Source organism: Salarias fasciatus, chromosome 13 (assembly GCF_902148845.1).
Source record: "Salarias fasciatus chromosome 13, fSalaFa1.1, whole genome shotgun sequence".
Taxonomy (NCBI): domain Eukaryota; kingdom Metazoa; phylum Chordata; class Actinopteri; order Blenniiformes; family Blenniidae; genus Salarias; species Salarias fasciatus.
In genome coordinates, this window is record NC_043757.1 from 21,003,973 (window position 1) to 21,029,741 (window position 25,769).

At 41.2% G+C, this 25,769-nt stretch overlaps 1 protein-coding gene across 1 annotated transcript; it reads right to left on the minus strand.

Annotated features, from left to right (window-relative positions):
- Positions 1 to 18,373: 18,373 nt before the first annotated feature.
- On the minus strand, positions 18,374 to 22,984 carry LOC115399860 (G-protein coupled receptor 26-like). Its single transcript, XM_030107497.1, has 3 exons — positions 21,591 to 22,984; positions 21,057 to 21,170; positions 18,374 to 20,527 (listed from the first exon to the last, which is right to left on the minus strand). The coding sequence occupies exons 1-3, from the start codon at positions 22,274 to 22,276 to the stop codon at positions 20,224 to 20,226; spliced, it is 1,104 nt and encodes a 367-aa protein (XP_029963357.1). The 5' UTR covers positions 22,277 to 22,984; the 3' UTR covers positions 18,374 to 20,223.
- Between the last annotated feature and the right edge of the window lie 2,785 nt (positions 22,985 to 25,769).

Sequence of the window (25,769 nt, forward strand, 5' to 3'; positions counted from 1 at the left end):
AAAATGGTGAAACACCACATGAAATATTACTGAAGCTCAAGACACTGGATTTTGGAAAGAGTCATTAATAAGGACAAGTAGGGAATTTCAAAACAATTTTGGAACTAATGTTTCAGTATGATTTGGACATGTAATCACACATTTCATACTCTTTGCTGTATCTTGGAAGGAATGCATCCTGCTGTCAATAAGAGCATACCAAATGAAAGAATAAAACCTCAGGTAAAAATATATTCACTGATTTATCACAATAGAACACAGCAAATAAATTAATCAAAAATGAAAAAAGTGAACCAGACAAACTTCAATAAAAATATCAAGCATAAACTGGACTCAATTTTATTACTTTATTAAACACATGGATGTGAAAAAACTATATTTTAGGGCTCACCATGGTCATATCAGATCATGTAGAGGCACAAAACTAATATTCAGCTTTAAGATCAAAATGTTAAGACGAGGAGAACTTACACACGTGACAGAGCGCCTTGAGCTCTCCTATTGGTAGTTCCACCTGCCTTGATCAATGGTTACCATTTTACTTGACATTGCACACTCCTCTTCCAATGAGACTCCGATAAGGTTTACTTCCTGTGTGATGGTTTCATGTTCCGCCTGAGCATGACTGTGATTCACTCTCTTTGTGTTCGTCCTGTGATGAACCAGCGATTTTTCTGGAATGAACTCTGCCTTTTGGCACATTTAGCTTTCGTCCCATTTTTGGACAAATTAGGGCTACAAAATTAAAATAGAAGTTTCAAAGGAAATCTTTTAAAGTGAAATCGTTTACATTGGAAATAGTGGCAACATAAAAGTGATTTAAACATGACAAATTGCATGTTCTTCATTTGAAAAGCTCAAAAGGATTAAACCAGGTTTATCTGATTGATACAGACTCCCACAGTGATTTCTGAAACATGTCCACACACACGCACACACACACACACAATGACATGATCCCTATTTCTACTAAACGGGTGTATAAAGCATATTTTACCTCTCACATTGAGTGACACACAATTGAGCCATTGCATTCAGAGTCACAAGAGGGCGCTAAAGCAAAGAAAATAAGTCAACATGAAAAGATGGTCTTGCTGAATGTCTCATGGTTTTATATGTTGCATACAGTAGACACACACACACACACACACACACACACACACACACACACACACACACACACACACACACACACACACACAACGTCTCATTGTTTGAACTAATAGTTGTGCTTCCCATTTACAGACACCCTGAAAAAGGACACTTTGGACAGACCATAGAGTGCTCAGTGGAATGAATTCGCAGTCAGAAGCAATATTCCCAAAGGCCATTACGTTAAGGACAACATAAGAGTCCTGTACATCCACCGCCAGGCTTATATTTCATTGCCACTTGAAGTAAAATCCTGTGTTTTGTCCCTTTGAAGCGATGTGATCACATTTCCACGTCGGTGTGCTCAGAACAGATCGGCTCCTGTTCTCTTTATCGGATGGTAGTGATATATGGCACTGTCATGCTGAATGAAGCATGTTGGAGAATTCTTTCATTTTTCCATTTTAAATCATAGCGATTCATCCAGTTTAGGATTGACAGCGACAGGGTACGTCTTGGACGGTCCATGGTCACACTGCAAACACCGACAACTGCACACACTCACTGCCCAGCAAGCAATTCAGAATGAAATGCTTTTGGACTATAAGAGGAAAGGAGCAAACCCAAAGAGAAAGCAAAATCCATGTGGGAAGATCTTAAAGGCCAGAGAGAGCAAGAGGGCTATCTATTTAAGTGAAAGGCAGTGACATTTCTTTGAAAGTTGATTAATTTTAGGAGTTCAAGTTCAACATTTGCTGCAATGAGCGGCGCTGGCATCGACGTTACATGAAGAAAACACTGGATCTACTAATACTAATTGGATCTCTGTTTGAATAGTCACTGTCACACTGTGTTACACCAAGTGCATGATATACTAAGAGAACTTCTCCTGATTGAATTGGTCCTACAGGGATTAGCTCTTCATGCAAAGGTCCTGTCATGTTGGAAAATCACAGCTCCCTCTCTGTGACGGCCTATTGCTCTTTACGCCTTCCAGATTACAGGTGACATTTCGCCTCAGCCTTTGTCAACATGTGCTCAGCAGAGGAAGGTCAGAGTGAGGAGGACCTGTGGACGGGAATTACCTCGTCGGGGCCGTTTGATTATTTGCATTCCCAATCTCATTTGTATCGCGGATGTCAACGGTCTCGTGAGCCACGCTGTCGATGGTGCTGCAGTGAGAGAAAAGTCAATCAGGCGAGGCCGACTGTCCTCTCTCCGCCACGCTGATGTTAATCCTCTCCAGGATTTTCAGAGGCGGAAGAGACTGATAAGGTTTGTTTTGACATTATTCCATTTTGTCGAGGACATTAGGTGTCTGATCATGCACGTAATGATGTGTTTTGGTGTGTGTGTGTATGTGTATGCACTTAAGGAGCCAGGACGGTTTCAGAGTCAACTGAACACTAGTATGATTCCTCCTCTTCTCACCCGTTTTCACAGTTTCAACTCTTTCACACCTGGGAGCTGACAAGAAGAAAAATCATCTTTATTATCACTATGACTGAGCAGTTTGATCGTAAAGGACTGATGTGAAGTGCCTTGCTCATAAGCACAGTGAAAATGGTTTGTTCGTCTCAAGCCAAAAGAAAAGAAAACATCTCAGCACACTAATAGATGAGGGTTAGAGGAGTTTACGTCCAAAACTAACAATGTTTAAAAGCCAAAAACATTACCTGACACATGTCAAATAAAACCAACCATGTTGTTTCTTGCAGCACGTAAATTTCTCGGTCTCCATAAAGGTCGCAGCAGTGTGAAAAAAGCAGATAACAGGAAAAAGTATCAAGCCTATCCGCTGAATCAGTTTTATTTTTAGCCAGTACCACATCCCATGACTGCTCTAAAACATCTCCCCTCCTTGGTTTTGTGCACAGCTCATCCAGGAAGACCGGAGCTAAATTAACATGCCAAGGAGGAGGAAGGCGATCGAAGTGTCGAAGCATCCCCAGCTCACTGATTAGAGGATCGATGGAGAATGCAATGAATAAAGATCATCAGTCTAGAATCTACAACTCTAGAGATCTGGAGCTAAAAGAGACAGAGCGGTAATGGAAAAAGAGAAGAAACATCCTTAGGATGTGATTTTTAGAAAGGCAACAGGTTGAGTTGCAGATTAACCACAGAAGTGATATAGTTCAAATTGATGCAACAGACTTGAATAACTTCAAATAACTTTAATTCAATTCATTGTATATTTTAAATTGATTCCAAACTTAGTCTGACTGAGTCTATAAATTGTAACTGTAAATTGTATATAAATTGTAATTCTATTATCATCATGGAAGGATTGGTGATCTTTGAGTGAGTTTGAGCAAATATATGAACCAGAAATTGAAATTCTTTTCATCAGGTAGGTTTTTTAAATTGGTATTTTTTATTTCTTTTCTCTTTAACTCTTTGTCCACGGCATGCAGTTTGTTCAGTGATGTTTTTATTTGGTTCTTTTTGCCAAATACTAAAGAACTTTTGTTTCTTGTTTTGTCTTTGTGTCTCAGCTGTGTCTGGGTGAGGTTCTTATGATGCCGAGTTGGAGTTTTCTGAATGATAAATATCTGGCTGTAGAACCTAACTTCATCCGGCAAACTTTTTTTTCAAAACTTCTTGTGAAATGATTCCATAACCCTCTGAAATTTTTAATTGCTCAGAAGTTTGTTGCTAAAAAAAATGTTTGATGCTGCCTGTTATTTAATTGTTTATCTATTTCTATTTTTTGTAACAGCAGATTTCAACTCTCTGCAAAGCCCACAGTTTGCCCCGAGTGGCTTTCTGAAGCAGTTGACAGATGGAGGAGGCAGGTGGAGGTGTGTCAAAACCTCCTGAAGGCATGTGAAGCTGAGGAAACAGGACTTCCTCAAAATATAATTGCTGTGACATATAAAATCAGGATTATTGGCTGTGTAGGACAACATGACAAATACAAGACATCAGTAACTTCCTGGAGTAATGAGTCACAAACCAATAAATAGACAAACTCCTCCAGAATCAAATGTAATGACAGGTGCAGTGATTTTAATGATCGCACATTTCCTAGTTATAAACTTTGTGACAGTCACTTCATGGATAAAATGCATTTTTATCTTTTCAGCTGCCTCAGTGGTCTACACTACCCGTTTTTTCATAGAAGAATAATTAAAGTTTGCAAGGTAGTTAACCTCCTCTGAGAGGAATTTTTTCGTGGACACATCAACACAGAGTCACAGGATCGAACCACCAACAATGGAAGTGAATCTGTTCATCCGCAAAGTTATAGTGACTTGTGTTGCCCGTTAATAAAACAGCTCCTACTTCCATCCCGCAGTCCAATAACATGCCCGCTGTCGTATGTCTAGAATGCACAATACAGTCTCCAGTGGGCCTAATGTCCCTGGACTGAAGCTCCGGCATTGCAGGAGGCAGCATGTAGAGGCCCCCCAGGTCAACAGCTACCTCAACGACCGGTTGTTGTGCACTCAGACGGAGGGGCTGCATCTCCTCCATGAACCAGTGTTACTTAAAATCCATCTCTTAACCGACAAAGTTCTTAAGAACCAGGCCCCATCGTATCTTAAAGAGCTGTTAGTCCCATATTGCCCCAGGAGAACACTTGGTTCTCAGAGTGCCGGCCTGCTGGAGGTTCCTAAGTTCTCTAAAAGTAGAACAGGAGGCAGAGCTTTCAGCTATCAGGCTCCTGTCATGTGGAACCAGCTCCCAGTTGCCAGGGAGGCTGACACAGATTCCTCTTTTGAGGCTCGACTTAAGACCTAAAAGCTTACTGTTAGGGCTGGTTCAGGCCTTCCTGGATCACTTTCTTAGTGGTGCTGCTGCAGGTTGGGAGCTTTCTCTCTCTCTCTCTCTCTCTCTCTCTCTCTCTCTCTCTCTCTCTCTCTCTCTCTCTCTCTCTCTCTCTCTCTCTCTCTCTCTCTCTCTCTCTCTCTCTCTCTCTCTCTCTGCCCTCTGCCTGTCTCTGTCAATCTCCCTCTCCCTCAGTGTCTCAGTCTCTGGGATTGGCAGTTCACTCCACTATAGGAGACTAATAGGCGGAACACTGAAAACCCTGGAAGATGGTCTCGTAAATAGCTTGTTGCTGTGATTGAGGGATGGCAAACGGCTCTTCAATCAATAGATGATCTATTGATCTAATGAGACAACCTGGACCCAATGGGTTCAAGTGGTTTACTGAACCTCAGGCTCCCAGTTTCACTTCACTTCTCTCCTCTCTCACTCAAGATGTTTGACGACTACATGTCATTAACCAATGTCTCTCTTGTAGTCTATGAACTCCTCCTGTAGTCTGTCTCCGTCTCTCTCTCTCTCTCTCTCTCTCTCTCTCTCTCTCTCTCTCTCTCTCTCTCTTCCCCTCTTCCCCCTCAGCATACCTGAGGTCCGTCATCTAAGGTCTCCTGTTTTGATCCTCAACCATCAAGTAAAGCAATGCTGAGTTGATTCAGAAAATCAGTCTGTCAGTCCTATCCTTTTCTCTCTTTCTATCTTTCTATATGTCGAGAAGGGCAGGCACACGACTCCTCTCACTCAGAGCCATGCACGTGCCCGAGCAGGCAAAACTTGGACCAGACTTCCTTCCCCTGCTTCTAATCTTCTCAGAGATCAGAGGTCATAATTACATGATCACAGTCACATTGTCATGATCACACTCATCTTTAGTCACTCTTCATTTCTGCATGTGGACTCAGTCGCCATGTTGCCTTGTGGAGTGTTAACTAGTTAGTTATGTTAGGTCTGTCCTGCTGCTGTGGTTCGCAATTTGATATTTGTATCCTCAGCTTGTACGTCCCAGATAATTACCAGCTATGTTTCCTAATAAATGTCTGTTGGATGTGTCGTATGTCTACTGGGTCGGTTCCTTTGAACAATTACTGTTGTATCTTTGCACTTTCTTTCATCTCTCCAGTCTTTTTTCTCTCTCTTTTGCTCTCACTCCTTTTTCCTATCTTTTTGTCCCCCTGTCAGGTCAGCAACATCATTTACCAGTATTCACAATCAATATAAAGTAAGAAATTCTATTTAAAACTATGTAAAAATGTAGAACAGCTCAAGTGGCTCAAATTGTTATGAATGAAAACAAACAAACAAAAAAAAAAACATACAAAGAAAAGTAAATAAGGCAACAAGCCAAATGGCTACAATTACCAAAAAGGTAAAATGGAAGGAACTAAAACATCTGTGCAAACTATTGAAAAAAAAAAAGGATAAAACCACTTAAACCTGCCACTAAAGCAAAGGCAGCTAAAGATACTTTTTTTGTGTGTATGTCAAAAAAACTAAATCTAAATGTGTTATCTGTGTCTGTGTCATTGTTTCCCCAGCTGAGGTAAATTTAATTGGCTGCAAAGTTAAAAAAAAAAAAACACTTTTAATCACAAAGGCTGCAGACCTTTAAATGATGATTCACAGTGTGAGGAAGATCGTTCTTTCAGGGAACACAACTACAGACAGATGACAAACACACATGAAAGATATGATCTTCGGAGACTTCAAGCGACATCAAGTTGCTGCCAAGCAACAGGAACCTGTGCCGCCATGACAACCTGGAAAGAGAACCGACGAGACCAACACAAAACAAAACAAACAAGCCATGGGGGCTTCAAGAGCCTCTTTTCAGGTGTTGTTGCTCTGAGCTGAGGAGAATAACACAACCACTCCTCCCCACGAAAGTTAAGAAGCATGACAACACAACGCTGTTGTCTGCTGACAATTTTTCAATTTTCGCTTTCCTCCATTATGTTTGTGTGATGGTTGTTTTTCTCTGCCGAGCGGCTTCTGAGCGTAACACATTAATCACCAAACTTTCAAGCCCTCGATGACAAAGATGAAGAAATAAGTGGTCGTGTCTTTGAAGCAAACACATCAACGACCTGACATCGGCGTCGGCTTTGAGGCCTGTGAAATTGCGCACATCAGTCGGGATGACTAATTCAGCTCAATTAATCCAATTACATGACAGTCCACTGGATCCAAATCACTCTCCTCGCCGTAATGCTAAAATTCATTTGGTAATTTCCTTGACTGGATCCATTATCATGACGTACACTTGAAAGAGCCTTCGCGGAAGATTTTCAGTCTGACTGAAATATGTGTTTGACAAGAAAAAAATCAAAAGCTGGAGGACGGCAGTGTGAAAATAAAGACGCTGCCAATTTCTCTGTTCCCAGCTTATTTCCACAGTGTGTTGATTTTGAAATGCGTCACAAAAATAATGAAGGGGAACATCTTCATCGACAGGATCTGCGTGCCGGAGGTGTTGAGTGAGGAGATGTTCAGCGTGAAGGAGAAGTCTTCAGCATATGGGAGGATTAGCTTAATCCGCAATCAGCATCTCACCTGCCTGCCTAATTATTTGAACATTACTGTTTACAGCAAATGCAATCAATAGAAGATAACAAAAAAAACACGTTTTTTTTTTTTTTTTTTAGTTTGATGCAATTTGAAACACTTGATGTAGTGTACTAAAGTAATATACATAGTACATAATTCAAATATGAATGCATCATGTGAGACAGATTTTTTTAGGTTTTTATGTGTAGTGTAGTATGTTATGGTATGTTAAATACCGTAATTAAATACTTCAGCTGATTTTTTTTTGGGGGGGAGAGATGGAAATACGTGCATCTTTGACAAATATCATTTCATGCTGCTTGTTATTCTGCTTGTCTATTTATGCTTGATTTTTTAGTCCCTCTGTCTGTCCGGCTGTCTGCGCAAACATTTCGAGGATATTTGATGTTGCATGCAAATCATGAAGTCTTGGATCTGAAAATCTCCCCCATAAATCATAAGTGAGAAGCTGACTCAAAAAAAAAGAGTTCAAGACTATATGAGAAGCTGCCAGATGACTGGGAACGATGCATCCCAGGAGTCAGCATATGAAGCCGAGCCAGGACTTCTCATTCAGTCCTGATGTATATTTGTCTCTCATACGTTATTCTTCACTATACAGGGTGGTACACATAATATGGCACATTTACACTTTTAATATGAGCTATTTTCGGGATATTTCTCATGGTTTACTTTAACAAAAGAGAAGAGTTTTACACTGGTCCAATATTACCGAGACGTGTAGCAAATTGTATATGATATTCATCATTTTCTTCGTGAACAACCATCGTAGGAAACAAGGGCCGGGCATACTGAATCTCAGAGTGTCTCATTTTACACTCTTTGAGACTCACAAGAGGAACGATAGCAATAGCGCTGTGTATACTACCGGGCCTGCAAAGAGGCAATCAGTCATGGTTGAGCTGCCCAATGATTTCAATTTCAGCCGAAGGAAGCTCATCCCGCCGTCTCATTTGCTTGCACAATGAGGTGGACCTCTGCTGGGACTCTGTGTGTTTCATCCTGGTAAAAGCGAAGGGTGCAACATTTTCGTGAATGATTTTTTTTCCCTCGTCAGTGCCGCACAGGAAAACACCACAGTCGCACTATATGAATGTCAATGAATAAGAGCTACAGACCAAGTTTTTATTTATTAATGAACATTGTAAAAGCAGAGATACATCAACAAGTGTGTGTGTGTGTGTGTGTGTGTGTGTACAGTCACAGCTCAATAAGCATCGTCACCTTTAAATGCTGAAAAGTTCAGATGGTTTTCTTTATCCAGTTCAGAGGCGTAAGTACATTATAAAACAGTCTGCAGTTGATTAAAAAAAATTTTTTCTCTTCTTCTGTAAATCTTGTTTTCGCTGTCAGGACCTTCTCCATGTTTGTATTGTATTGTATTGTATTGTGTTATATTGTATTTGCTCTTAAACTTTGTACATATTTACTAAGTTATTTATTATTTTATGCTTTCATATTTGATTTATTATTTCTCTATAGATTTTCTGTTGTGTGTAGAGAAACTCTGTAAAGAACTGACAAATTTCATCTGGGATTTACAAGGTAATTTAATAGGTATAAGGGAATAAACATGCTTTAATTTACTGAAGAAATTCCTGCACAAAATTCTTCACTTCACTGAATTTTGTTGCATAAAAAAAATACAACACATTATTTAACTTTGTGCTTTTTGGATTCAAAATCTTCCCAAACGCTTCAAATCCTTTGTGCCACGGTGTTTTCCTTCAGGCAAATGAAGTGGAAGAGATGTTTTTTTCTCAGTTTTCACAATTTTGGCTCAACAAATTCACTCAAAATATGTGAACAAATCAGTTATAACCTGAGTCTCTGTTCTAGTCTGTGCTCTCTCTCTCTCTCTCTCTCTCTCTCTCTCTCTCTCTCTCTCTCTCTCTCTCTCTCTCTCTCTCTCTCTCTGCCTAGAATTGATTGTGTTGTACTTGGCACTATATAAATAAAGCTGAACTGAATTGAATGTTAAGTTGTGTTAAACATATTACAATGCCAGAATAATTTAAATGAAATTACATAATGTGAATTAATGATAATGTTTTCATTAAATGCTGAATCATCAAATATGATGCACTTTATTGTTTTTTGTTAAAAGAAACAACAATACAATGTTGCTTTAAAACCGATACATTGTTGCGAACTCCTCAGTCGGGAAAGTTCTAAATGATGATGTCATACAGAAACAAGGAACCATAGTGGTGCAAAGTGCATCATGTGGCATGACAGAGATACAGCCATAGAGCCCTGATCATTCAAAGCCTGCTTTTAGATGGACATTGACACACATCTATTCTGTCTTATTGTTCTTTTACAAATGTAGAAATGCTGTCTGCAGCTACAAATACATTTTAATTGGTATTTTGTCTCATATTATCACACAGCAACACTTGAATAATTTACGTTACCGTGTCGTTTCCTGTTTGTAAATTATTCTGTGAAGTATCCATTTATTTAATTAATCATATATTCGGTTTTATAATGAATAAATAAACATGCATATTAATTTTGAATTAAGAGGGGATCCAAATTCATTAACATATTTAAACCCCTTTCTCATATTACACAACATTTACTTTGCCTAGTAATTACTTATTTTTAAAATTTTGTAACTTAGTTACTTTTTGGAAGAAGTAACTACTGACTATAACTAATTACATTTTAAAAGCCATTTGACCATCACTGGTTATCGTCAAAGAAAAAAAATAGTGTTGTTTACTGTGTCATGTTACTGTAACACTTTACAAAGTCAGCCATGAAGATAACTCCTTTTTTATTAGCGACTGTGAGTTTTGCATTGGTGTCAGTGAGTACGTAATGTCCGGTGGGCTGAAGAGGCGTTCTGCTCTAAAGTAACGGCTCTTTAAAGGTCGGAGGTACTTTGTCGTCACTGCACACGTTCTGCCCCTGTTTAAACTGAAAACACTGTCATCTTTTGGTTTAAAACAGGAAACAAACAGCTGCCTTCTGGGTTAAGGGCCACGTTTTGTTGTGTAATCAGGTGTAGCTGACGACAGCGGTGGGCGTCTCACGCTGCTATAAGCAGATCCGCGGCTGCTATGTGTGATGTGCTGCTAATTCTCTGCATTTGTCCTTGTTTGTCCAATCGTTCTCATTTGAAGGATGGAAATGCGTATGCGCGACATGTGTGATCTTGATGGTTACAAAGTGTAAAGAAGTGTCAAATCAACCTGGATCTAATTTAAGCTGGATGTTGAATAATCCATGCACAGAAACTCTCTGTGTAAAATGTCATCCACTTAGATTTAGTTAAGCTATACGGAGGAAGGTTTTCTGATTCTTTTCCTCTCTGGTTTTCAAGATTTGTGGTAAATCAAAATGTTTCTAGTGTGTCAGAGAGACATCTGAGTATCTGTCAGCACCAATCTGAAGCTGCCATCTGAGGTGTCAGGTTGTCTTGTCATTGACTCATTTGTCTCACGAATGATTAAGTCAAACTTGAAATGCAATAATTTCTTTTGTATTGTGAAAATGTGACAAGCGATGATTCAGACTTGTGTGAAATGAATCTTTTGTGATTCTTCTTTTAATAAACACGCAGTTAATTTCATCCCATATTTAAGAAGATATTGATGTGAATAAAAACCTTGAAGTATATTTGGCTGGTCAGATGCAGTGTCCTATTAGAGAGAGAGAAAAAAACTGAAACTTCTCACCCCTGGTCGGATCTGTCCCACACACTCATATAAACACTATCATTGTTTCCTCTCTCCTTATTGGTGAGAAATGTGACCAGTGGAGCGGAGGAAATGGAAAAAGAGTTGTTAACGTCCACAGCAGATGATGATGTTTCCTTTCTGTCAGGTCTGCTCACACATTCACTTGTGTGTGTGTGTGTGTGTGTGTGTGTGTGTGTGTGTGTGTGTGTGCGCGCTGATGGATACTTGCTGTTGTCAGTGATGATGCTGTTGGGCTCTTCAGAGGACGTGTTTCTGTATGTGTGTGCATTGTTTGAAAGAAGAACCAGTGTATAATAACGGATCAATGAACTCACTTATTTCTAAATTTTGCACCCTCCATCTTTGATGTTTTTCTTTCTTTCTTTCTTTCTTTCTTTTTTTTTTTTTTTTTTAAGAAAAGCCTTTGTGTCTTTTACACTCTCCTCATGTCCCACCTTCTAGTCCTCTGATAGGCGAGTAGACATGTTATTAATGCCAACCGCAGCAATTCAGTTCATCAGTTCAGCCAAGAAACATCGATAAGGAAACAAATGCAGCAACCTAACGGTGACATGAGCGGTCCAATCCAGAGCTGCACACAATATTTAAGATCACACAGGAGCAGAATACCTTATGTCTGCCCACACATCTCCCATGATTCAGCAGCCTGATGGCTAAAGAAAGACTTAAAGTTTAGTTTCTCTGCCTGTTTGACTGTTGCCTATTTTTACTTTTTGTATTGGACTAACTTGTTTTTTTTCAGGCAAATAAAATCTACACTTTTACATTTCCCTTTGTTGCTGCCATTGATAGATTTATCTTGACATAAAGTGACCTGCTTTTCATAGCTGACATGCTAATTTGAGGACTATCAAAAGAGGTTCATTCATGTGGAACCATACCTCGACATTGTCTCCAGATCTCTTTGTCGCTCAGGTCTCTCCTAATGAAATGACCGGATGGATTTTTCCAAAGCCAACGGCTATTCGCTGGCTGAAACCATAATTGCACAGATCAGTTTTTATTCGCTCTCCTTCTGATAGATTCCCAATCATGTCCACTCGGTAATCTAAGCCCTTTGTAATGGCAGCGACCTTTTATTTCTCTCTCTGATCTCCTCTCTGGTTGAAAGTATTGATTGGAACAGGGCTTCAAACTATACAGAAACGGCCATTGAGCTGGAGGCACATACTGCTGAGCATGTCTGCTTGACACTGTGCCTCTCCACACTGCTGGATATTCTCTTTGAGCATGCAATATTCTCTGTATAATACAATAGGGTCATGACTGATATCTTCACTTTTCCTTCAGCTACAACTTCCTGTGAGCTTCTGCTAACCTTAAAGAGGATGTGTCTCTCCTGCGTCAGCTTGGATGTGCCCCTCTTTGGACTCAATTATGGTCTGTTGGGATTTCTAATGGTGTCTCATGTCAGACGGGGTCTTTTTGGTCCGTTTTTATCACACGCTGCTTTCAGAGCAGCTGACAGCAAAGGTAATGAAAAAGGTGGGGACACCTGTCAGATGACATTTCCTAGCATCAGCTCAGAGCCTGAGGTTTATCTGAGTGATTTATGGCAAAATGACACAAAGCACTGACGTGGGGGAAGTGTTTATTTTGTGCTGTAGAAATAAAGTGCCGCTGCTGTAAAATTGACGTATTGCCTTTAAGCAACGGTTTCCACGTGAGTGATAAAGCAAAGCTGCTCTAAAGCAATATTTTTCTTTTCTTTTCTGTAAATCTACACTCTATCAGATCAGGTTGATTAATCTGAGCAAGCGAGGAGCCTGCATGTAGCGCTCCGTCAGTGCAGTGGGAGGCAGCTGTCTGAATATGTGCCTTGTGTGCTGGTTGGGACTGGCAAACATGGGCAGCATGCTAACTGGAAACATGAAGGTCAGAATAGACTGGGGGAGAGCGGTCAGCTTTCAGCGCGGTGAGATCCGACCTAAAAGACGTGAAGCAACGTGTTCAGAGGCAGACCTGTGCTGTACCACCTCACTGTCTTCATATTTAATGCTGAGGCTGTTGTTTGAAGAAAATAATTTGGACTTACTGCAGAGCGTCAAATCGAAAAGCTGCTGTCGTGAATTATAACCCATGGTGCAGTTTTTCATTTTTTTGCACATCACATGCCGCAATTGATTATATATATCTCTCCTCCACCCACACACGCCCCACAAGTGTATTATTTGAGGCTACATTTATCTCCCTGTAAAATATCCTGTACGTTGTTTGATTTGAAATCTTACACTAGTTCCAGTTAAAACAGTGAGGTTTTGATTGACACCAATCAAAAGTTTTGACTAGTAGCCATCTGTCCTGTAGAATCACTTATCGAGGGAAACTTCCAGTTATCGTATCTTCTGATCATTAAGCAGATGGTTGGAAATGAGTCACTGTGGAGACTGAAGCCACGTACATCATCCTCTCATTAGCTGTCAGCAGTTAAACCTCTCTAAGAGCAGCTGGCACAGTTACAAAAACACCCAAAAACATTAATGTGTCCTGGTGAAGCTGAAGTGGAAGCTCATACTCGGTCGTTTGGAGCATTCTCAAAAAAAAACAGAACACTTGCCCAATGGTAGGAGTTTGATTGGAAAAAGATTTTTCTCATTGTTCATGTAGGTAAATAAAAGCCTGGTGGTTACACCTTCACACGTCTACTGTCTCTTCTTGAGTTCCGATGTGCAGCAAAACAAAAAAAGCACCCCTGATCTATTTTTAAGCATAATGTGGAGAATAAAATCCACCTCTGGAGTTTTTGTTTTGATTCAGGGCAGCATTACTCAGCTGTGGGCGTGACTCAGAAAAAAAGAGGCTGGAGGAACAGAGCATTAGCATAGTAAGTAAAGTCAAAGCCTTCTCATCAACCGCTTTTCTCTTTTTGTTACAGCTAAAATTTACCGTCTACTGAAAATTGAAGACATAAGACCGACAGTATGCACAGCCTGAGACATGGAGACTTTTTGGGAAAGTGGTTCTTCAGCTCTTCATTATTTCCAATGTGCTACTTGGTGTTGTGGTGTTGAGAGAAACCCAGTGCAGTTTGACTGGAGTGTGTTCGGAGCACAGGAGCATCGGATCGTGAACGCACTGGGTAACAGGGGCCCCATAGCAACTCGCTGCATCGACGTACATTATCACTCGTGTGGATGACGACACTGGGTCCAAAGCAATGCTCACTTTCTGAAATAGCACAATGTTAACAAATTAAATCTGGTGGAGATGATTGATGTCTAACATATCACATCCCGATTAATCAAGTTGGCATTTTCTCCCTGTGTATCTTGGATTCATTCCTCTGAATTAATTTACATCGCTGGTCCTCAGCAGGGGAACGTGTGATCTTAGCTTTTTTTTTTTTTCCTATGTTCAAGATCTGTTCTTCTTGCCCATGCTAATAGCACATGCTGTTATTAATAACATCAGTGATCTCTGGGGTTTCAGTCCAGTCTATTTTTATATTCCACAGATTTTGTAACTGCTTCTGTGTCTGTAACTTTTTGATGTATTGCATTTATCGATTCAAATTTGATATCGGCTTTCTCGTGGCCAGGGTCCATCATAAGGTCAACAGAGACAAACAATCAGCCACACAAGCACGATTTAGAAACTTAAATCAGCTCCTCTGTGTTTTTGTTTCAGATCTGAGAAAAAGGCAAAGATCTTTCTTATATGGTGAATTATGGATGATGTAAAAAAACCAAAACAATAATTCATAAAATCATTAAAAGAAATACTAGGTTTGAAATGAAATAAATAGAGTATGAATTGCTCTATTCAGCCACAATAATATGATTGTGTCGAATCATATAGAAGGGAAAGAAAGTCATTATTGTAAACAGCCAATAATGTAATAATCACCAATAACAGTGTAAACAAGGATATAATGCAATGACTTGCCAGTGGTGCAATAAGATATTTGAACCATTGTTGTGATAATATTTATGATTTATTACATAAATTAAGTAGCACAAAAAAGCAATTCAAAATGCAATAACTGCAACCAATAATCTAATAATGCACAAATAGGAAAGCGTTTCTTGAAAATTGGCCATATTTTAGCAATGGATCAAAGCAAAAGCTTAAAAATCAAAGCTTTTATTGTGAAATAAATGAGGACATTGGGGGAAAAAAAGGGTATCAGATTTCTGGAAATACTCTTTAAACATTGCTACAAATGCCTTAGAGACAAGAGGGGGGAAAGAACATCTTTCTACAGCCCAGAGGATGAATAAATAAAGTAATCCTAGACAGAAATAGATGGTATTTACTCATTAGTTCAACATGCAGTTCAAGCTGTTTACTTAAGGGCCGTGGGGAATACTGTGGCATTTCAGTTCAACATTCCCATAATTCACATCTTATATGGCCGTTCCAATAAGTTGAGTGGAAGATTTCAGGATAAACTGCAGCTCCAGGAAGTCTCTGAGGTGGAGGGCTGAGAAAACCAGAGGCGGAGAGGATCTGAGACCAAAATAAATGAAGGCATGTTTATAAGGTCCGCCGTTATTAGATGCTTTGTTAGCTCTGATGAAGTGCTTTGAAACAACACATGTATTCTGAGAAAAATGAACAAAGTGGAAGGTTTGTAACGATGAAGCATGCCGGTCGTCGTTTTGTTGGAATAAAGGAATTAAAAGAGACCCATCCGCGATGCTTTGTCGCCGTGCGCGGGATGATTCATGCCTTATTCAGAGGAAATTTGCTGCCCCTGATTAAAAAAGAGGTTGCCACACATGGGTGATCCCGGCTACTTTGGAGTTTTGCACAATCTGACAGCCAATTTGTTTCACACACTCATTTAAAAACACATCTCGGAAGACAGATCCAGCTTCCTCGCAGCTCTTTGCCTCTCGCATTCCTCTCCACTGAAATGTTAACTGTGTGAAAAGCGAGGGATATTTAGTTATTTATGGGTCGGGTCAGGACGTTGTTTAAGCATGCCTCCATGTGTATGTCTACCAAACATGGTTTTGTTTGAATTCTCAACTTATCTTAGCTGTGTTCTTTATACCACATTTGGGTAGTGTGTATTCCTGTCCGACCGCCGACCCACCTTCACATCTTCTATTCTGCTTCATCCAGTTCAGGGTCACACGGCGTCCATTTCTCTGGCTTCAACAGCTGGAGTAAACCATTCATTGATGTATCATTTATTTATTTATTACTCAGTATCACACATACTAATACACCAACTGTGACCGACCACCGTGTCTCCCCAGTGAGCCGTCTCAGGTTCAGAGATTTTGCTCTAGAGCACGTCGCCGTATCGACCAGGTGAGGTGTTGGAGTGTGAGTCATGACCCGGGGTGTTCAAGCACGAGGAACGTGGGCCAAAACGGGCCACGAGATGCTCTAAATAAACCAAGCAAATTGTAAAAAAATTCAAAGAAAACATTATTTTAAACAAAACAACACAATATTCTGAACAATAATGGACACAACACTGAGACTCGTTCTGAGATAATAATGCTAACAAGCTAGCATTAGCCTCAAAGATATGCTGTCAGTATTCGATTGTAAAAACATACACAATGCAACAGGTATAGAAGAGGGTTTTTTTTTTTGACATCTCACTGTATCTTGCACCAGATGGGATCGTTAAAATTGACTTTGTGTTCAGATTGTAGTAATTTTCCATACTAATTGTTTGCAGTTGCAAAAAATAATGACATTTTCATAACGTACGGTATACTCTGAGCCACAATGAAGGAGAACTTGAGCTGTGTGTGGTCCCTGAATTCATGTATTCCCAGGAGTAACATGCAATGTTCACACAGAAAGGTCCCTGTAGTCCCATCTTGCTAAGTGACCTAAACCCCCTCACTCTTCCGTTTGCTCTACATTTGAATTTCGCAGAATCCAGGAAAGATTTTGCATCCCCAATCTGAAGTGACGAATTTTACTCCATCCCACCTTTAATGACATTTCACACGATCATCTCGCGCTCGGTGAGACGGGGAGAGACGCACACTTTGTCAGCGACACTGGTGTGGCATGGAGTCAGCTGGTGCTCTCATCTCGGCTCGCTTCCTCCTCTGCTTTTCTTCTGCTTCCTACACACTGTGGCTTAATCACAAGGTCTGAGCACAGCGTTCGGTGTGTGTGCGGCAGGTTTTTGTCTGCCTCTCACCCACTCACCGAGTCTCCCAGGGAGATGTGCCGTACACACACACCTCCAGTCTGGGGATCCTTCCAAACTTTTCTGAATACTTCCGCTAATTGCCCTCGGTTGCTGTGCTTTGAAGCGATATGTTAAATACAGCTCTGCCACCCTTGGTGAAAAAGAAAAAAAAAAAAGAGAGAAACTTTAATAGCAAGTCAAAACTGTAACATGGTGAGGAAGCATGAATGATACAGACATTTTTTCATAGAGATCAAAACCTACCAACATATCTGAATGTAAAATGTAAATTAACTCCTGTCGCCATCAAATGTTTCTAAGTTTGTGAACCATGGAGAGATTGTGTGCTACATTTCGCTATAAACGTTCCAGTTTGTTCCAATGATTCACATCAATTTCAGAACGAGGCGTAGCGTCGAACCGTCCGCTGGATGATGAAACTGCCATGAAAGGTCAGACTATCAGAATAAAGGTGGAACTGTCAGGACAAATTGCTCAGGAGAGCCATTATAAGATGGGGAGAAGTGACAGAGGAGGCCATGAAAACACAGGAGTAGATTTCCTCTATTGGTTTGAGGTGAAAGGTATCGAATGTGGCGAGGTCTTTAGCAATTCATCTCTCTCTCTCCGTCCACAAGTGCGTGTATGTGTGTGAATGGGTGAATGTGACTGACACTGTAAAGTGCTTTGGGCTCGGCTCAAGCAGCTATAAAAATGTAGAACATTTTACGTATATATATATATATATATATATATATAAATCTATATAAATACAAATTAGGCCATAAGCCCCATGTATTATTTTCCCTCTCCCACCATCAGCTCTGCATCGATGAAGAAATATCCTTCAACTTTCCATCCTGCTGCTCTGTGAGACGTCTTTGTTCAGCTGCCAGTGCAGCAGGAGCTGCAGGAGTGGGCAGAACACGTCTTAAATGATATTTCTTCAAATTAATTATTCTCGTTCCTCATCTTAATCAGCGTGGGAGAATGAAAGGTGTTGCCAGGCTGTTGTTTAAATATAAATCTGTCTGACTTCTTGCGCAGTGTTGGAAGCTGTGTTTGGAAAAAACACAAAAGAAAAATTAGGTTTATAAAACAAAAAAGAAATTGAGTGAGATTTTGAAAATGTCAAAATGCACAGCATTTATTGTATTATAATCACAAACTTATTTTGCAAAAAATAAAACACAGATTTGACAAAAATAAATAGATTTTATGTCTTTTACAGGCTTCATACTGTCACAGTAGAGTAAAAACACAACATGACTTGCCACTCTTACCAAAAGGAATCATTTTAACATCTCAGATGTCACACAGTTACTCTGTGTCACAAAAAACAAAATTCACATTACAGAATATTTGCTACCACATTCAAATAATATTTCAGCCCAATTTCTTTGATGCAGCAAAATAACAATGTGGTAAAGTAAATGAATTTCAAATGATAAAAAACAAAGTGCTCTACAGATGCCATTATCACAAATAACACCGGCACAGAACATATTAACAGAATTACTGAGTGTTCAAATGTTTCTGCTGGATTTTTGATTAAATCAGAGAGTTCAAAGTCTTCAAGGCACTTTACAACTCAGGTCTCAACGTTTGAAAATACAGCAATTTCAATAAAACTGGGTATGAATGCCACAACTGAAATATATCAAACACGTCTCCGTTTTCTATCTTAACACGTCCTTTATATAACTTAGTAATAGTCACTGAGGTCAGAAGTTATACTCACATTTTATTTGAAATGTGCCATCATTCAGTGCAAGTCTTACTGCATTTCAAGTTCCAATCAAAGCCTTTTTCAATCATTTCTTTTTGAATATAGTCTCCATTTTTGGCCGTAAGTTTCCATTATATGCTTTGAATTTTAGAGAAATGTGTTGCACAAAGTTGCAAAGTCATTCATATTTACTAATTGTAAATACAGTGAAATTTGATTTCCATTTACTCCGTTTTACAATGGTACCGAGGAGGAAACAGACAAGTTACCATGTTTTAACATAAAAATCAATTTAGCAGAAAACTTCAGCATTATTTGAAAATTGAACCAAATGTAAAGTTGTTTTGATCGTCAATTGAAATCAATACTAATGACCAATTTAAGTGCATACTTTAACTTAATTGAGTTACAACCTATAGCACTATTTTTCTAATCAATATTATGAATTGTGAGCATGAATTTGCAAATGAAATAATGAAAAGTTACACCACAACAGTGCATGTCCTGTTACCTTCACATAAACCGCAGTTCTCCCTTCAATCACAGAATTAGCAAAGTAGTCACTATAGAGTTACTTTCCATTTTACACAGGCAGGATGACACAAGTTTACCTGGATGCTACAAAACTATCTCATCAGAATCTCTAACAGCTTGCAGGAAAAAACCCCCCCACAGTTTTACACTTGGACTGAATGCTTTCACAACTTCTACACACAGAGCTCAGAAAACTGCCCGGTCTGCTGTCGTTTTCCAAGCATGAGGTTACTCATTTCTCTAGAGGAATCATTACAAAAGAATAGCAGCACTGTTTGACAGTTCCTTTTGCTACCAACATCATGGTCACTTCAGTCATATTTCACACAGTTCTGCTGCTAGAAATGTTTATCATTGTACCATAACAGCTGCTTGAAGAAAAAAAAAAAAAAAAACTGTTCCCCGTGTTTGCCTTTTGAGATCATTTTGTTTTTCTTTATGATATACCTACATCAGTGACAACCTTGACAAGAACACCTGAGAGAAAGCGTCAGCAAGGCTAGTATGGAGAGCCAGGTCGCGACATTGTTTGGTGACAGAATAATAACGGGCTTGTCCTTCAGCGAGGAACTGAGTGAAGCACTCATTCGCTCCGATTTCACACCATCACAGAGGGATCCCTCTTCTGTCACTCTCCTTTTCAGAAGTGCGAACCTCAAAGCAAAGCACCCAACACCAGAAAGTTGAGAGACCGTCTCTGAGAGCGGAAGCCTTCACGGTTCGAGCGGCTTGTCGCTTGGCGGCTGGCCGTCGCCTGGCGGCTGGATGCTGTTGGCGGTGGCGGCGGCGGTGGTGTTGTTGTTGCTCCTCGCCGTGTTGGTCTCGGTCCTGAGCGAGGAGGAGTTGAGCGGACTCCTCTTGAGGACTTTGTTCGCCAGAACGCTGCAGGTCTTCTTGTACTGGTGGCGCAGCAGCGAGTAGACGAACGGGTCGCTCGCTGCCTTGCTGTAGGCCAGACATTTGGAGAGCACCCCCCAGTGAGGGCTGATCGGCCCCGGGGTGAAGAGCTCCACGATTCTACCTCAAATAAAGCAAAAGAGGAAATCACGCTCAGTCCACAGGCAATGGGCAGTCACGGACATTTCTTAGGAAGTGGAGTGGAAGAGATCTAAAAGCTGGAAGTCATTCCCTTCAGTGCTGTAAAAATATCACTTCACTTCGCTGAAATGCCATGAAAGGCAGGATTACTACTGCAACATCATCAGTAGGGTAAAGCTAACCTGTCTCGAGATTGTTACTACTCCATTGCTTAAAGATAACATGTTTCTATCGTCACCTGTATTGCATGATGAAAATAAAGCTACTGAATGTTTAAAATATAACTAAATAACAGCTCAAAATGCTTATTACCATCTGGATTCAGATGGGAAGCTAATTATAACTGCTCAGACACAACAAAGTGAAAAAAACATGCAGAGTTCAGCTGTAGTTTAATGGCATTTCTGCTTGAGGCTGTGTGTATTCTTGTGAGTCAAAACAGAAGGAAACCGTCAGGATTTCTCACACACACTCAAAGCTGAGTATGATATCAAAAGTCTCTGCTCACCTTGTAATGACATAAGGCGTGAAGCACACCACAAACGTGCCGATGAATGTGCTGATCTTCTTGGTGGCCCTCTGTCTCCTCCGCTTCTGCTCGTCCAAGCATTTCTGGCGCACACTGCCGAAGCACACAGGTACCATTATCTGCCCAGGAGGCTTGATGTGGACATAATGAGGCGATCCAAAGACAAAACATGTGGGATGGATTTGAAGGAAGTGGTGAACTGTGTACTGTTAACACTGATGGTTATATAGCCTCTAGGAGACTTGAAAATGGAGAGCAATTCTCATATTTAAATTTTGTGGCTTCAATGCAACACAATGACTCACTAAATTTATAACAGTGATGCACAAAAGACAGAAAATGCTTATTCCTCATCCATGAACACATCAAGCTAAGTTCAATTGAACTATTTCAGTGTTTCAGGCTGTAATTAAAATGGAACCCATGGAATGCAACACATTGGACAAAACGCAACATGCAGACATTTCAAGGGGAGAATCATGAATCACTAAGGGGTATCAGTTTGTTGTTTACCTGGGGTGAATGTCCACAAGCAGCACCAGAGTCTGCATAGTGATCACATCGATGCGCTTACAGTGAAACCTCGCCACTTTTAGCACCTTCAGATACGTCAGACACAACACGATCAGGGTGAGGAGGAAAGTGAGAGAGTGCAAAGCCACGGTGAACACGACGAACTGCGTGTCGGCTCCCTTCGCCCTGACGCTCCAGAGCGTGCACGATGCGTAAAGGTGGTGGAAGCCAACCCAGGAGCGGCAGGTGGCCACCGTGGAGAAGCAAAGCGAGTGTATCCACGTGTATCCCAGCGCGATCACTGCGTCCCGGTGCCGTATTCTGGAGTGGTAGCTCAGGGGAAACACCACGGCCACCCATCTGTCGATGCTGAGAGCCGCCATGCTCAGCATGGAGTTTGTGGTGAGGAACGTGTCGAGGAAACCCACGATCTGGCAGACGGTGCCGCCTCCGGGGTGGCCCGCGGTGATCAGGCCGAACAAAGTTAGTGGCATGTTTGACACACTCAGCAACAGGTTGCAAAACGTCAAGTTGAGAATAAACAGACCGGGTACCTGCCTGCGGATCTCCGGGTTGTACAGAAAGCAGATCAGCACCACGACGTTGGACAGCAGCGACACGACAATAATCCCCAAAACCAGCACAGAAGCAGCTATGTCCGCTGGGTTCATGGTGCTTCCGCTCATATATCCACACTTTTAAGGAGTACATCCACAGTCCTGACGCGCACGGTCATCGCGAGTTACAGTCACAAAAGTAGAGGGATCCAAACGCGAAGCCGCTCCAAGTGTCTCCACGAGTGTCGAAGATTTACGCACAGGGAATTCATGGAGTCCTAAACCTTGAGCGTATGCTGGGCTGGAAGTGGAGTCACATCTGAAGGCTTGAGCTCTGAAGACGATGCGGTGGTTTCCCCCCCTCCGTTCATGCCACTGGTCTCTCAGCTCAGACTCTCCGCTGCGCAATTGCGCACTGACACGGTGGGCAGCTTTGAAAAAAAAGGACATTAAAGTACCGAGAGCTGTCGGTGTGCCAACTTATTAACTGCCATCTTTTTATATCAGAGTATAAGCCACGTTGGTGCGCGCCTGTTCAAAAAATAACCCGTTCGATTAAAAATAGAAGCACGACGCAGGACTGCGTGTTTGGCGGTAATGAGACGTCAGTGCGCTCGGAAGCGAGATGCAGTTTGCAAATGAGGGATACGTGATGAAGTTTTTAAATATCGAGATGTTACAATTTATAAATAGTTGATAAAACATTTTGCAAGTCAAGCATTTGCTGTTGATTCAATTTTTTTCTTTCTTTCTTTTTTCTTTTTTTTTTTTTTTAAATAAAAGGCACTTACATTTTAGTCCTCCGCTCAGATATCAGAAAGGAGACCAGAGCCAATAGTGAAGTGGAAACAGTGCAGCTGGGAGGACACATCCACAGTGCAGCAGTGCCTCCCCCAATGGAGGACAATCATTAGTGTGTGCAGCCTGCACCCCGCCAGAAATGACACACTGTACTGGATCTTCACTGGTCCGTCATTTAAAACACATTAAACTGAATGCTTTTGACCTTGCATGTGAGGTAATTCAAGGGCATATCTATGGCAATTTTGATGTCTTGACACTTTGACTGGATTTCAACTGTCTGACTGACAGGAAGTGAGATTATTGTAGGATTATATTGAGGTAGGACATTCAGCAGTGACAGTGAGGAGGCGAATAAAGCAGCAGTAGAAGTGCACACATCCGAGTCTGCCTGTGTGGCATGCAAGTGTGCATGTTTTGTTTGCACAGCAGGGACTGACTTTATTAACAATGTTCACCTTTATTTCTTCAACAAAGAACAAAAGAGAGACAGCCAGAACAGGATATAAGGTCACAAATAATAACCAGCAGTGACAGGAATATTTCAGTCCATCATCTGGTTTATCCAACTTGGAGTCACGGTTGGCTGGACCGGATCCCAGCTGCCTATGGGCGAAGAGTACAACCTGTACAGGTCACCACTCCAAGGGCAAACACAAACACCACCACCGTTCTTGCCGACGGGAGCTTTGAGTCACAGAATAACCTTAAATGCATGTTTTGGACTGTGGCAGGGAACTGGAGAATAGATATAAAGTGCATGTATGCCCAGGGAGAACACACAAACCACACACAGAACAGCCCACTGCACATGACTTGAAAAGATCTTGAAAATAACCTTTGGAGAATAATAAATACATCCAACAAAGGACCACAGTAATGTGAGAGTTAGAAGCTTGACCAATATCAGCTGATGAGTTAGTGAGTTTTCACAACAGAAAATCCTCTCAGAAAGGTGGTGAAAGTGAAACTACATACTTATGTATATCAACAAATACACTGCTTAAAGGGCAACTTCGGTTTTTTGACATCTGGACCTTATTTCTAGGTGTGTGCGTGCTCATATACTCACTCAGACAAACATTGTGCAGCTCGGAGTCCTTCAGAAGTTATTTAGATCCAACCGATGTAGCCGCACTTAGCGGGGGCCACGGCAATGGAGCTTCAGCGCGGGACATAGTTGCTCATTTCGGCTGTATTTTTTCCTCCATTGGTGCTGGGTTGCCTTTCGGTTGGAAGGGGGGCCTCCGGCGGTGTCCCGCGGCCGGCCCGGAGCGCGCATCCGCCGGGGAGTGGAGATCTGGATTCTCCCGCTGAGGACAGAGGTCCGGCCGCGGCGCGGCAGGCCGTCGCGCGTCCGGCGTGGAGCGCGCATCCGCCGGGGAGCAGAGATACGCTTCCTTCCGGCGAGGAGAGAGCTCCAGCGGCCGCGCGCGAGCCGTGTGTCTTCGCCGGTGTCCGGAGCCCCCATGGAGCAGCTGAGGGCCATTTTCCAACTCGGCCCCTGGAAATCAGACGCCGGGGCACCGTGACAGCCGAGGCCAACTCAAAGTGCTTCTCTGCTGGGGAGAGGAGCGCCGCAACGTTCCCATCCGAGCTAATTGTGGCTAAGTTAGCGAAAACTGTCAGCTCTTCAGCTGACCCACCTGAAGACGATAGACGTGCTGACTTTATGATAACACTGGCGATGGATGAAGAAATATAGCCGAAATTAGCGATTTTGCAGAGATTATGTCCCGCGCTGAAGCTCCATTGCTGTGGCCCCCGCTAAGTGCGACTACATCGGTTGGATCTAAATAACTTCTGGAGGACTCCGAGCTGCACGATGTTTGTCTGAGTGAGTATATGAGCATGCACACACCTATAAATAAGGTCCAGGTGTCAAAAAACCGGAGTTGCCCTTTAAATTGTGTTTTATTGTAACATGAAAGCACTGTTGCCAAATATACTCAAGCAACAGTATTAGTTACTTTAAACGCCATGAAAATGCATTCTTATAAGAAATAATTCATTGATATTTTCTTTTACAAATCATCCGTTTTCAAAATATTCTGTATGCTGCAGCCAATCTATTCGGGTCGGTTAATCTCACATGCAGGTTTTTTGGTGTGTGGGATGGAACTGGAGAACCCACACACATGGGGAGAACATGCAAACTCCACTCAGGAAAAACCCGGCTGGTATTTGAACTCAGACCTTCTCACTTTCAAGAGAGAGTGCTAACCACTGCTCCGCCGAGACCCGACTTGTACAATATAGCAGTGTTAAAATCATATTCTGAATATATTCTGAATATTAAAAACACATTATAGAATGTGAACTAAAAGGGATTTCTGTTGCCCTAAAACATGTGGGGAGGTTAAGTATTTCTGTGCCAAAACAAAAGCTACACAGTTCCTTCTCATGCAGAGACTGTAATGTGATCATCACATTAATATCATTCACGAAGCTGTTTCTATTTTCACATACTCCTCCAATGTAAAATAGACTCATTTACCACTGTCACATGCAAGCAGCACACGTGAGCACTTTGTAAAATTTCAATTAACATGTTCCATGAGACCCCCACCAAAGGGCTAAAAACTGAAATTACCAATTTGTGAAAAAAATCGTTTAATTCAGATTAGTTACAGGAGCAAAATTAAAAAGCCTGTATGTAATTTATGGTATTTTAAATGAAAGACATTGTTACATTGTCCATTTCCAGGAAAGGAGGAATCTTACAATTCGTTATAACAGTGCTGACATGTGCAGGTGCCCTGTCTTCCCATAAATTACCAGTAATGACTGCGCTGTTTTATTTCGTTAATTCCACAGACTG

Coding starts and splice junctions, on each gene's coding strand:
- LOC115399860 (XM_030107497.1), bottom strand. CDS start 22,276: ATGAGCGGAAGCACCATGAACCCAGCGGACATAGCTGCTTCTGTGCTG. Junction 21,171..21,590: donor CTTGTGGACATTCACCCCAG/GTAAACAACAAA, acceptor GTGCTTCGGCAG/TGTGCGCCAGAAATGCTTGG. Junction 20,528..21,056: donor ACGCCTTATGTCATTACAAG/GTGAGCAGAGAC, acceptor TATTTGAGGTAG/AATCGTGGAGCTCTTCACCC.